Genomic DNA, 13,306 nt, shown 5'->3' on the forward strand with positions numbered 1-13,306 from the left:
GTTTAGAACTCCTACCTGAAATCTCCTTCAAAATCTGTGGGATATTCTTTAGAATATCCTCAGTAGTGACAGCATATCATCCTTTGGAAGTGGATTTTAAAATAAAACCCTATAGCCCAAAGTCATTCAGAATCGTGTCTGGTAAGAAAGAAGAGTAGCAATTATTTTTGGTTAAAACAAGGAGTTATTATGAAGTAACAACCTCAGTTTTCTTACATGATTTGTGAACCCCCTCTGAAGCATTTCAAAAAGTACATTTTGAACACTGACAGCATCTTTACTGCAAGTATGAAACAACTCTCTGGGATCATTTTCTCTTGGATGTGAAGGTTTTGGTGTGTTTGTTTTTAAAATCTCATGGTTTGATAGGCTTATCTCATATTTTGACGTGAAATGACACAGACACTGTAGCTACATGCTAAAATAAATGGTTAGCAGCTTTCCCCATTCATCATTTTAGTGTCTCTTAGGATTTTAGACTACTTTAAAAAGATGCCATTCTAATGATTCTCTCATGTCCCTTCTCTTTTTATTTTCTTTAAAGCAGAAAATGCAATACAATGAGTTGCATGGATTTAATTTCGTTTTAATGTTGATGTGCTGTCATGAGCCATCAATGCAGCCCATCTGTTACTTTGCATCTAAGACTTGGGATTTGTGTAATGCAAGTGGTATTAAAAAATTAGAGCATGGCATAGTGAGAAGAAAACAGGCACATTTTTGGCAGGGGAAGGAGCCCTGGTTTTGGCATATTCAGATCACGTTGACATAGCCTCAGGGGATGTAATTTGAAAAAGACCAACATATTTTACACCCGTGTTTTTGCTAGGGAAGCTAGAACTGAGTCCGTTGCTTGGTAATCTGCTCACCTCTCACTTCCTGCAGAGTTCCATTCCTTTTCTTCAAGAGATAGGAGAACATATCTTCCCCTTTCCTGATTTCCTAAAGCTTCCAACTGGAGTCATTGTGATCAGTAGGAAGGTCACAAACCTGCTGACCTGGTTTTAAATACTGACCCTTGTTGGCTATGTGACCTTGACACCTTAACTTTTTGACCTTCAGTTTCCTCATCTGTAAAAAAGGAGATAATAATATCTACTTGATGGGTATTCAGTAAGAAAACTTTTGAAAAGTAGCTAACACAGTGCCGAGCCCATGATAAATGTTCAGTGAATGATAGCTGTGGTTGTTAATATTATTTATGGTGACACTATAAGATGCCTCCTTGGAAACAAGTTGATATTCTGAGGCTTGAGCTCCAGGCGCCTGATGTGATCAAGGTACAGAGAAGACAGTTTTCCTGGAGGGTGTAACTTTAGAAGACATAGAGAAAGGGCTGCTATTCCTGCCTTTTTCTCAGGATTTACAGAACACTGCCCCCTCTCACATGGAATTAACGCAACTCCACATGGCCACACGGGCCTTAGCAATTCTTCTAACAGGCCTAAGGAGCAGACAACGGAAGGAAGACGAGTTGAAGGGAACAGCGAGGTAGCACTGAGGAGAGGGAGAGGCTGCATGAGAAAAGCATCATTTTTCAGCATTTCTGAAGCAGGAAAAAGTTGATTTTATGACCACTACCCTAGTTGTAAATGTTCTTAATCTTGCCTTGCAGTGATGAGGCTGGGATTTGTCATTTATAATCTAGGTGTAGATATCTGTGCTGGGTAAAGACTAAAGTGAAATAAACATCACGTATATTGATATAATGTGTTGTGTGTGCTCATCATGAGACACTATGTAGCTATCAAAATTATGTTTTCAATAATGTTTAATGGTATAGCAAAATATCATAGTATTGTGTTAAGTAAACATTTAGAATATACAATTGTATATAGTTTCACATATGAATGGAAAAGAGATTAAACTGAAATGCAGTGATATATTAGTAATGACTATTTCTAGGTAGTGAAATTCTAGATGATTCTTATTCCTTATTTATACCTTCCTGCAACTTCACAATTGCCTAAAATGCTTATGTATCATTTTTATAATCAGTAAAAAAATGAATCTTAAAATATGAAGAGCAGAATGAAAATTGTAATACAGGAGCATACAGAATTCAAAGACAGATGGTTCAAAAGGGAAAAAATAAGCACAGGCAAACATATTCTGCCCACCAGAAGCTCACCAGTGTGCTGTGTCTTTGCAGGTGTCCAGTGCCACGGAGGCTCACGCCCATTTGGAGAGCCGCATGTTCAACATCGCCATCTTACCCCAGACTCCAGAAGCACCCAAACGCTCTCCAGAAGCATCTCTCCACATGACCGTGAGTTGGGTGGCAGGGCTCATGCTTTCTGCTTGGAGGAGGGGGGTTGATGGGATGTGACGGAATGCTTGGCTCAGAACACAGGCTCTGGGGTCAAAAATACCAGCCCTGTGAAGTCGTTTCTCATTGACTTGAAAGAAGAAACTTAAAATTCCCAGAGTGAAAGGAAGTTTAGAGGGAATCCACTCCAGCCTCCCATCCATTGCTGCTGAGCCCTTTTACAGCATTCCAGACAGTCACAGAACCATTCCTTGAGTACCTGGAAGGAATTTCAGGCTTATATCCATTTAATGATTACTATTTGGGTATAATTATTCAGCCAGTTAGAGTTCCATCTAGCTGGATAAGCTGCTATTCTGTTTTAGAAGTCCTGTTAGTAGTTTCCTTTCTATTATAAAAGTTTCCTGGAGAAAGTGATGTCTGTGCTGATTCCAGAAAGATAAGTAGCAAATATCCAAGTGAAGGTTTGGGAGGCAGGTTGGAAAGAGTAGTGGGGTGATGGCAAAGGGCATCACCAGGCATAAAAACAACACATGCAAAGACCCAGAGGGGAGAGGCAATATGATTGTTGGGAAAATTGCGAACAGTTCAGTGAGACTGGAAGATGAGAGAGGCTGAAAGGGAGTGGTGAGCCTGTGGGGTTTTGCGAGCTAGATCACAGAGGAGCTTGTACGCTGTGTGGGAAGGAGTGTGGACACATGGAAAGGTTTGGAGCAAGGTGAGAGCTAAATTAGTACATGGCGTTTAGTTCAGACAATTAGCAGTTCCACTGTAATCCTAAATCTATGGGGCATGTAATGCCAGAACCCCTCTTCTAGACACAGCCACAAGCACATTAAGTCCTTGTAAATTAATCATCATGGATCCACATTCTAGTTAGCGCCCACGTAATTACACTCCAAAGTGGTGTAGCACTCCTGAGCTGCAACAAAGACAGCAGGTAGAGTTTTAGAAATTATGGGTCTGGGGCTTGACAGAGACATAAAAGGGGAAGCAAAGTTTTTAATGGATACATGCTATCGGCATTTCCACTGTAAACTGTAATTTAAAGAAATCATAATTCAGGAACACTATAAAGTCTATAATTCATCATTCTGACTGGAGGAGCTTGGACCAGAATTTTCTCTAAAGTGTAAAGAAAAATGTGCATACACATTTCTTGCTGAATGCTAATGTGATGTTATTTTGACTTTAGAGGGAAAAAAAATGGGCCAGGAGCCATGAGGATGGCATCACTCCCGCTCTTTTGCTGAGAACCTCTAGAAACCTTTCAACATACTTAACCTTGAGGGTCTCAGGTTGCATGTTTGTAAATTAGGTCTGTCCTGTGTAATTTAGGGTATCACAAAGGTTAGTCTACTGTAAAATGTGATCAAGCTACTCTTTCATTCCTTAAAATATACACAGTTTATATTTCTTTTGACATTAATTAGGGCCATTACTGTAAGACATACATACTGTAAAATGTGACAAAAGCACATTCTCGATTCATTGATTTGGACTCATCTAAGCACATAAGTTTTGTACATATTTGGTAAACACATTGTGAATACATATGCTAAATTCATACATAGTATATTCATATAGATGTTTAAGGGTAGGCGTCTACCTCTCCAATCATTCAGTTATTCAGTCTTGCACACTTTCGGGCCCCTAATTTATGCCAAGTTCTGTGGAAGACATTGGAGATTCAGTGATCATGTAATACAGTCTCTATTAGTCTATTTTAGACTTAGAGTCTAAAAAGGGAGACAAGAAAATAAATAAACAGTGACAATACAGTAATAAATGTCATGACAGAGACATGGCATGGAAGCAGATAGCAGGGCACCTAGTCCAGCAAGGCATAGGAGGGGTCAAGGAAGGCGTCCTCTAGAAGGTGAACCAAGCTGGTTGAAGTGAATATTATCTCTAAATCAGGGCCTCAAACTTCAGCCTGTATTAGGGTCACCTATAGGGCTTGTTAATTCACAGATTGCTGGAGCCCACCCCAGAGTTTTCCAATTCAGTAGGTCTGGTATAGGGCTGATAATTTGAGTTTCTAACAGGTTCCCAGGTGATGCTGTTGCTACTGCTCTGCTCACTGCACTTGCAGACCCTCTTATCTAGATGAGAAATAGGGGGAAGTTCATTCCAGGCAGAGGAGCAGCATTTGAAAAGAAGATGGAGACGCAGGAGAACATAACATGTTTGAGGAATGATGGAGAGTTCAGCTGACTGGAGCATAAATCTTTAGGTGAAGAGGAAAGAAGAAATGAGAGATCACGGAGGACCTTAAGATAAGATGAAGGAGATTCCATTTTGTCCAGAAAGGCTGTTAGGGCAAGTAGGATACAGAAGAGAGGTGGCATGCTCAGATTCCCAATTTGAGAAGGTCATTTTGGCTTCAGGGTAGAGAACACCCCAGATGGGGCCAGACAGGGAGCAAGGAGGCCAAGAAATAAGCTACTGAAGTCACCTAGAGCAAGAAAGGTTGGTGGCATGAAGGTCATGCAGTGGCAATAAGGATTAAGAGTTGGTGAGATCTTGAAGAGATACTCGCACCCTCATGTTCATTGCAGCATTATTCACAATAGCCAAGAGATGGAAGCAACCTAAATGTCCTTTGACAGATAAGTGGATAAAGAAAATGTGGTATATACAACCACTGAATATTATCCAACCTTTAAAAAAAGGAAATCCTGTCATATGCTACAGTATGAATGAACCTTAAGGATATTGTCCTAAATGAAATAAGCCAGTCACAAAAAGACAGATAATGCAGGATTCCACTTATATGAGCTAGTCAAACTCTCACAAACAGAAAGTAGAACGGTGGTTGCCCCTGTGGGGAATGGGTGGGGTGTGGAGAGAGAAAAGAGGAATTGTTATTCAATAGCGTTTCAGTTTTGCAAGAGGAAAAAAATCTGGAAATCTGTTGTACAACAACGTGCATCTAGTTAACACTACTGTACTGTACACTTAAAAGTGGTTAAGGTGGTAAAAAAAAAGGTTAGGAGGAGATTAGAGATATTTAGAGACAGTGCTCAATTAGATATGGAAGAGGGCGAAGCACCCCAGTTTCTGAGCATACAGAGATGCCATTCATTGAGATGGGGAATGTATGAGGACTTGAGGGGGAGGGGGAGGGGTGGAAGGCATGATGCATTCGGTCTGGGATGTGCTTGTAAAGGGCGTGTGTATTAAGGGCAGGTAGAAGATCAGTAGCTATTCAAGGTGAGTGATAAACCTTTGAGAATCATTAATGGTTGGTAGTGGTTAAATCCTCAGAAATCACTGAGATTCCCCAGGAAGATTGCACAGAATGAGAAGCAATATAATCAAATACCTGCCTAAATGAAAATTTGTTCTGTGGCATTTCTGTAATTCTGTTATTCAGCAAATCTAAGATCCTTTAAATGGGATCTTACGGTTTAGTTTGTAGTGCTCATCAGAATTATAGATATGCATATATATAAGATATGTATACACATATATCATATATATAAACATGTGTGGGATGTGTACATTTAGAATATATATCAAATTTGGGCAAGGGGAACTGAAGAGGTGCATATCACAGCATAGATAGTGTCAGATTCCTCAAGTAAGTTAACAGTTTCACATCAACTCCCAGTTCTCCAAGTAATCATCCACTATTTGACTTAGAAGATCCTTAAGGGCAAAATCTTTGATTTATTAATCTTGGTATCTTCCTCAGCATCTAGCACAATGCCTTATATAAAATAGTTGCTTAGTAAATATTTGTTGACTAAGTGAATATTTTCAGGCCTACTTTCACATGGCTAATAATATCTTCTTGTATGACCTTCGAATTCAAACAAATTAATTATATGGGTACACACACACACACACTTTAAATATCATATTTCCAAGTCCTCTCTTAAAGGGGAAATAAATTCTGTTATCTCTTAATGTGAAAGAAGATGGATTATTTCCTTTTCTAAGTGATTGCGGTCCTCAGGATTGGCTTGCCCAAGGTCACCACTTGAGGAAAAGGCCTTTCTTTCCTGGTTTCATTTGCTTCCAGAGTGATTGCTGTAGCAAGAGTTCTCTTAAAACCATTCTTATTGAGGCTAGCAGGGATCCAGTTAGAACAGCTGATCTTTTTGTGATATGGACTCAAGCCTGGGCCTGCTGTATTTGTTTTATGGCTATGGGTGTCTGTGTCTATGTTTTCTCTTGAGACATTTCAGATACTAGTAGAATTATTATCTGCAGTCTCTGGAAATGTTTTGTTATCCTTGGAATTACTGTTGTGCTTTATCTGAGCCTTTCACACTACTTAGCATTTTCTACCTTAGAGCTATTTATGAGTTTCCCCCACTGAAAAGTGAAATTCCTTGAGGAAAAAGTCTATATCTGATTCATCTTGTATCTTCTACAGCTTTTTGCCTGGTACATTGCACATAGTAGGTTCTTACTAAAAATTTAGTACATGATTATATGAATTAATTAAATGTGTTGAATACATGGATATATGAATTAATTTTTTTGTCCTAACTAAACCATGTGAGAAGACTGTAGGACCTTCATTTTACTTATCTCATCTCATCATTCATGGGTGTGTGATTTCTCAGGCCCGCCAAGGGCTTTGCTGCTTTGATCGAATGACAGTCAACATAGGAAATTCTTTTTTTTTAATGGAGGGTGAAATGGTAATGTCGTTTATAAATTCTGACCTGGAAGTTTAAAGATGTTAGTCATGCACACTTTGCTATATCTTAAGTGTTCAAATGTTTGCCTCTCGAAACACAAGCTTTAAAAGATACATTAAACAAGATGGACTTCATTGATATTTATAGGACATTCCATCCAAAAACAACAGAATACACATTTTTCTCAAGTGCTCATGGAACATTCTCCAGGATAGATCATATCTTGGGTCACAAATCAAGCCTTGGTAAATTTCAGAAAATTGAAATTGTATCAAGTATCTTTTCCGACCACAATGCTATGAGACTAGATATCAATTACAGGAAAAGAGCTGTAAAAAATACAAACACATGGAGGCTAAACAATACACTACTTAATAACGAAGTGATCACTGAAGAAATCAAAGAGGAAATTAAAAAATACCTAGAAACAAATGACAATGGAGACACGACGACCCAAAACCTATGGGATGCAGCAAAAGCAGTTCTAAGAGGGAAGTTTATAGCAATACAATCCCACCTTAAGAAACAGGAAACATCTCGAATAAACAACCTAACCTTGCACCTAAAGCAATTAGAGAAAGAAGAACAAAAACATCCCAAAGTTAGCAGAAGGAAAGAAATCATAAAGATCAGATCAGAAATAAATGAAAAAGAAATGAAGGAAACGATAGCAAAGATCAATAAAACTAAAAGCTGGTTCTTTGAGAAGATAAACCAAATTGATAAACTATTAGCCAGACTCATCAAGAAAAAAAGGGAGAAGACTCAAATCAATAGAATTAGAAATGAAAAAGGAGAAGTAACAACTGACACTGCAGAAATACAAAAGATCATGAGAGATTACTATAAGCAACTCTATGCCAATAAAATGGACAACCTGGAAGAAATGGACAAATTCTTAGAAATGCACAACCTGCCAAGGCTGAATCAGGAAGAAATAGAAAATATGAATAGACCAATCACAAGCACTGAAATTGAAACTGTGATAAAAAATCTTCCAACAAACAAAAGCCCAGGACCAGATGGCTTCACAGGCGAATTCTATCAAGCATTTAGAGAAGAGCTAACACCTATCCTTCTCAAACTCTTCCACAATATAGCAGAGGGAGGAACACTCCCAAACTCATTCTACGAGGCCACCATCACCTTGATACCAAAACCAGACAAGGATGTCACAAAGAAAGAAAACTACAGGCCAATATCACTGATGAACATAGATGCAAAAATCCTCAACAAAATACTAGCAAACAGAATCCAACAGCACATTAAAAGGATCATACACCATGATCAAGTGGGGTTTATTCCAGGAATGCAAGGGTTCTTCAATATACACAAATCAATCAATGTGATACACCATATTAACAAATTGAAGGAGAAAAACCATATGATCATCGCAATAGATGCAGAGAAAGCTTTCGACAAAATTCAACACCCATTTATGATAAAAACCCTGCAGAAAGTAGGCATAGAGGGAACTTTCCTCAACATCATAAAGGCCATATATGACAAACCCACAGCCAGCATCGTCCTCAATGGTGAAAAACTGAAACCATTTCCACTAAGATCAGGAACAAGACAAGGTTGCCCTCTCTCACCACTCTAATTCAACATAGTTTTGGAAGTTTTAGCCACAGCAATCAGAGAAGAAAAGGAAATAAAAGGAATCCAAATTGGAAAAGAAGAAGTAAAGCTGTCACTGTTTGCAGATGACATGATACTATAAATAGAGAATCCTAAAGATGCTACCAGAAAACTACTAGAGCTAATCAATGAATTTGGTAAAGTTGCAGGATACAAAATTAATGCACAGAAATCTCTGGCATTCCTATATACTAATGATGAAAAATCTGAAAGTGAAATCAAGGAAACACTCCCATTTACCATTGCAACAAAAAGAATAAAATATCTAGGAATAAACCTACCTAAGGAGACAAAAGACCTGTATGCAGAAAATTATAAGGCACTGATGAAAGAAATTAAAGATGATACAAATAGATGGAGAGATGTACCATGTTCTTGGATTGGAAGAATCAACATTGTGAAAATGAGTCTACTACCCAAAGCAATCTACAGATTCAATGCAATCCCTATCAAACTACCACTGGCATTTTTCACAGAACTAGAACAAAAAATTTCACAATTTGTATGGAAACACAAAAGACCCCGAATAGCCAAAGCAATCTTGAGAACGAAAAATGGAGCTGGAGGATTCAGGCTCCCTGACTTCAGACTATACTACAAAGCTACAGTAATCAAGACAGTATGGTACTGGCACAAAAACAGAAAGATAGATCAATGGAACAGGATAGAAAGCCCAGAGATAAACCCACGGACATATGGTCACCTTATCTTTGATAAAGGAGGCAGGAATGTACAGTGGAGAAAGGACAGTCTCTTCAAAAAGTGCTGCTGGGAAAACTGGACAGGGACATGTAAAAGTATGAGATTAGATCACTCCCTAACACCATACACAAAAATAAGCTCAAAATGGATTAAAGACCTAAATGTAAGGCCAGACACTATCAAACTCTTAAAGGAAAACATAGGCAGAACACTCTATGACATAAATCACAGCAAGATCCTTTTTGACCCACCTCCTAGAGAAATGGAAATAAAGACAAAAATAAACACATGGGACCTAATGAAACTTAAAAGCTTTTGCACAGCAAAGGAAACCATAAAGAAGACCAAAAGACAACCCTCAGAATGGGAGAAAATATTTGCAAATGAAGCAACTGACAAAGGATTAATCTCCAAAATTTATAAGCAGCTCATGCAGCTCAATAACAAAAAAACAAACAACCCAATCCAAAAATGGGCAGAAGACCTAAATAGACATTTCTCCACAGAAGCTATACAGACTGCCAACAAACACATGAAAGGATGCTCAACATCTTTACTCATTAGAGAAATGCAAATCAAAACTACAATGAGATATCATCTCACACCAGTCAGAATGGCCATCATCAAAAAATCTAGAAACAATAAATGCTGGAGAAGGTGTGGAAAAAAGGGAACCCTCTTGCACTGCTGGTGGGAATGTGAATTGGTACAGCCACTATGGAGAACGCTATGGAGGTTCCTTAAAAAACTACAAATAGAACTACCATATGACCCAGCAATCCCACTACTAGGCATATACCCTGAGAAAACCAGAATTCAAAAAGAGACATGTACCAAAATGTTCATAGCAGCCCTATTTACAATAGCCCGGAGATGGAAACAACTTAAGTGTCCATCATCAGATGAATGGGTAAAGAAGATGTGGCACATATATACAATGGAATATTACTCGGCCACAAAAAGAAATGAAATTGAGCTATTTGTAATGAGGTGGATGGACCTAGAGTCTGTCATACAGAGTGAAGTAAGTCAGAAAGAGAAAGACAAATACTGTATGCTGACACATATATATGGAATTTAAGAAAAAAAAATGTCATGAAGAACATAGGGGTAAGACAGGAATAAAGACACAGACCTATTAGTGAATGGACTTGAGGATATGGGGAGGGGGAAGAGTAAGCTGTGACAAAGTGAAAGAGCGGCATGGACATATATACCCTACCAAACGTAAGGTAGATAGCTAGTGGGAAGCAGCCGCATAGCACAGGGAGATCAGCTCGGTGCTTTGTGACTGCCTGGAGGGGTGGGATAGGGAGGGTGGGAGGGAGACGCAAAAGGGAGGGGATATGGGAACATATGTATATGTATAACTGATTAAATTTGTTATAAAGCAAAAAAATAAAAAAAATTTGAAAAAAATAAATAAAAATTTCAAAACAAACAAACAAACAAACAAATGTTTGCCTCTCTAATTCTTTAGATGACATTGAAATACAATGAAAAAATATTCTTAAAAAATTATCGATGAAGTTGTTTTTAAAGTATTTTTATTACTAGCTTAATTTTTTTCATAATAATATTTTTTCATTCATCCAACAAATTTTTATTGAGCACTTCCATGTGCCGTGTGCTCGGTGAGTGGGGTCCATGAACAAACAAAAATTCATGTTCTCATGGAGTTTACATTCTCTTGGGGGAGGGGAATAGACAATAAGTTATAAACAAGATGAATAAACAACTCACATATAGCATGTTAGTGAGAAGTACTATGATAAAACAAAAAGTAGATCAGGGCCAAGAAGATTGGAAGTGTAGCAGGGGAGACTTAGGTTGTAATTTTAAATAAGGTGGTCAGTGTGGGTTACCTTAAGACAATGACATTTAAAGAAAAACTTGCAGAAGGTAAGAGAGATAGCTGTACAGATACCTGAGGAAAGAGCATTCCAGGCCCAGGGAACCATTCATTTAGAGGTATCAAGGTAGGAGCATGCCTAGATATTCAAGGAACGGCAAGGAAGGCAGTATGGCTGGATCAAAGTAAGTGGAAGCCAGAGGAATCTGCATGAATTCACATGCATGAATTCACAGATGTGCTAAGTGGGTGGATGGGGGTGGAGCAGATTCTGGATCATGTCCGCCTCACGGGCCATTGTAGGGACTTTTGATTCTGAGTAACATGGAGAGCTATTGCAGGATGTTGAGTAGAGGTCTAATGTCCTTTTTAAAGGCATCATGCTGGCTGCTGTGCTGAAATAGACTGTTGGGGGAGGGCAAGAGAGCAGCTGGGAGGCCGTCATGGTAATCCAGGTGAGAGAATGTGGCTCCCAGAAGGATGGTAGCAATGTCATGGGGAGGAGTGGTTGGATTCTGGTTGTATTCAGAGGTAATATGGGTATTACAGAAACCATTATTCTATAATCTTCCTTTGTTGACAGATAGTTTAATAAAAAAAAAGTATCTTCTATAATGATTTCCATTAACTTTAGTCTCTCATTTCTTACTGTTTAATTGATAAATATTGAACATTTCAAATAGCCAATACTAAAACTGATTATACTTTGATATAGCTCAGCCTCAATATTGCTTTCTTCAGAGAATCAAGTCCTCGCCTTTTCTGCTTAGTGTCTATTTCTATTAGTAAAGAAATAGTATCAACAAGTTCTGTAATAAAACATCTGTTTTCTTGGCTAGAACACATTTCCCTTTTCTGTCATCCTAGGTCCATGATAATTCTTTTTTCTTACCACTTTATTGTTTTAGGGACATCTAAATTTTCGAAAATATCCCATAATACTTTGAGAATTTTCAGATATCCTGATGGTTTTGAGATTAAAAGGTGGCAAACGGTACTGAACAATGTACTCACCCTGCACTTTTTGTCCGTGTATCTGTGCCCACACGTGTACACATTTATAGATGTATGCACACATGCATGGGCTATAAACACCTTACATAGGGCATATATTTTTCTTTTGTTGTCCTAACCTGTTTTATTTTAGGGTGAGAGACCAGCTGCTATTTTCAATTCTGATTTTCCTTGCTCATTACATTCCAGACCTGAGCAAAGACCTGAAATAGGGCGTTGTCCTAACCTGCAAATGCTGCCTCTCCCAGGACGAGTATGCCTTGGGGACAATTACAAAGCAACTGCAATGTTCAGTCTTTTCATTGGTAAAAGGAAGAACACCACGCCCTCCTCCATGAGAATTACTGAGCCCTACTCAATCCTTCCCTAAATGGGAAATTCCTTCTGAAAGTAACAGAGCTTGAAAGAGCAGGAGAGCATGTCAAACTCTAACTCTTCAAGGGTCAGTTCGGATGAGTCTTCCATGAGCAGATATTTTTGTTCTGTTTTATTATCGGCATGTGTGACCCAGGCAAGGGGCCTGTTCTCGCACTCCTTTTCCATTTTCTCCTCCCCACTCTGTGTTTTTGCTGCTGTCCCCAAATCTCTGTTAGGTCTGGTCATGGAATTCTGAATCTCTCCTTTTTTTTTTAATGTTGTCAACTGTTAACGGGTTGTGAACACACACAGGTGAATGGATTGTGAAAGCTGCACACACATTGGCCTTCAGATTAATTTCACTTGACTAGTTCATTGGGTCCTGAAAGCTAGAAGCAAAAAGCAGTATCTAGTTCTTTTGAATAGTACAATGGAGATGAAGAGAAATATTGACTATTGTTATAAGCTGTAATAAACACATAATTCTTAAATCTCTGAATTCAAGTGGTGAGCCTCTTTGGCATTTGAGGTGAGTTCATCTTTAGCCATTTGAAAGCATCAAAGTTAAAAAAAGAAAAGAAATGCATCACAGTTCCCACTAGTAAGCTGGGGGGGTGGGAGAAATTCTCACCAGATATAATCTTAGCCCGTTAAATTAGAGGATCAGAGCTATAGGGACCCAGCTGTGAATAGTAGAATAGCCAGCTGTGATGGCTCATTTCCAAACATGTACCACTGTGAGTTCCAACTAGGGAGAAGTGGTCATATTGGGACACCCACAGCATGCACCAACATAAACCCAGGTGGCCAAGG

At 38.6% G+C, this 13,306-nt stretch overlaps 1 protein-coding gene across 1 annotated transcript in view; it reads left to right on the forward strand.

Annotated features, from left to right (window-relative positions):
- FRAS1 (Fraser extracellular matrix complex subunit 1) overlaps positions 1 to 13,306 on the forward strand; it is a 461,640-nt gene that overhangs the window by 323,858 nt on the left and 124,476 nt on the right. The window contains exon 32 of the mRNA XM_081241677.1: positions 2,153 to 2,269. Coding sequence (XP_081097803.1) covers positions 2,153 to 2,269 — 117 coding nt within the window. The remainder of the gene's footprint in view (positions 1 to 2,152; positions 2,270 to 13,306) is intronic.

Source organism: Mesoplodon bidens, assembly GCF_964165515.1.
Source record: "Mesoplodon bidens genome assembly, chromosome: 1".
Classification (NCBI taxonomy): Eukaryota; Metazoa; Chordata; class Mammalia; order Artiodactyla; family Ziphiidae; genus Mesoplodon; species Mesoplodon bidens.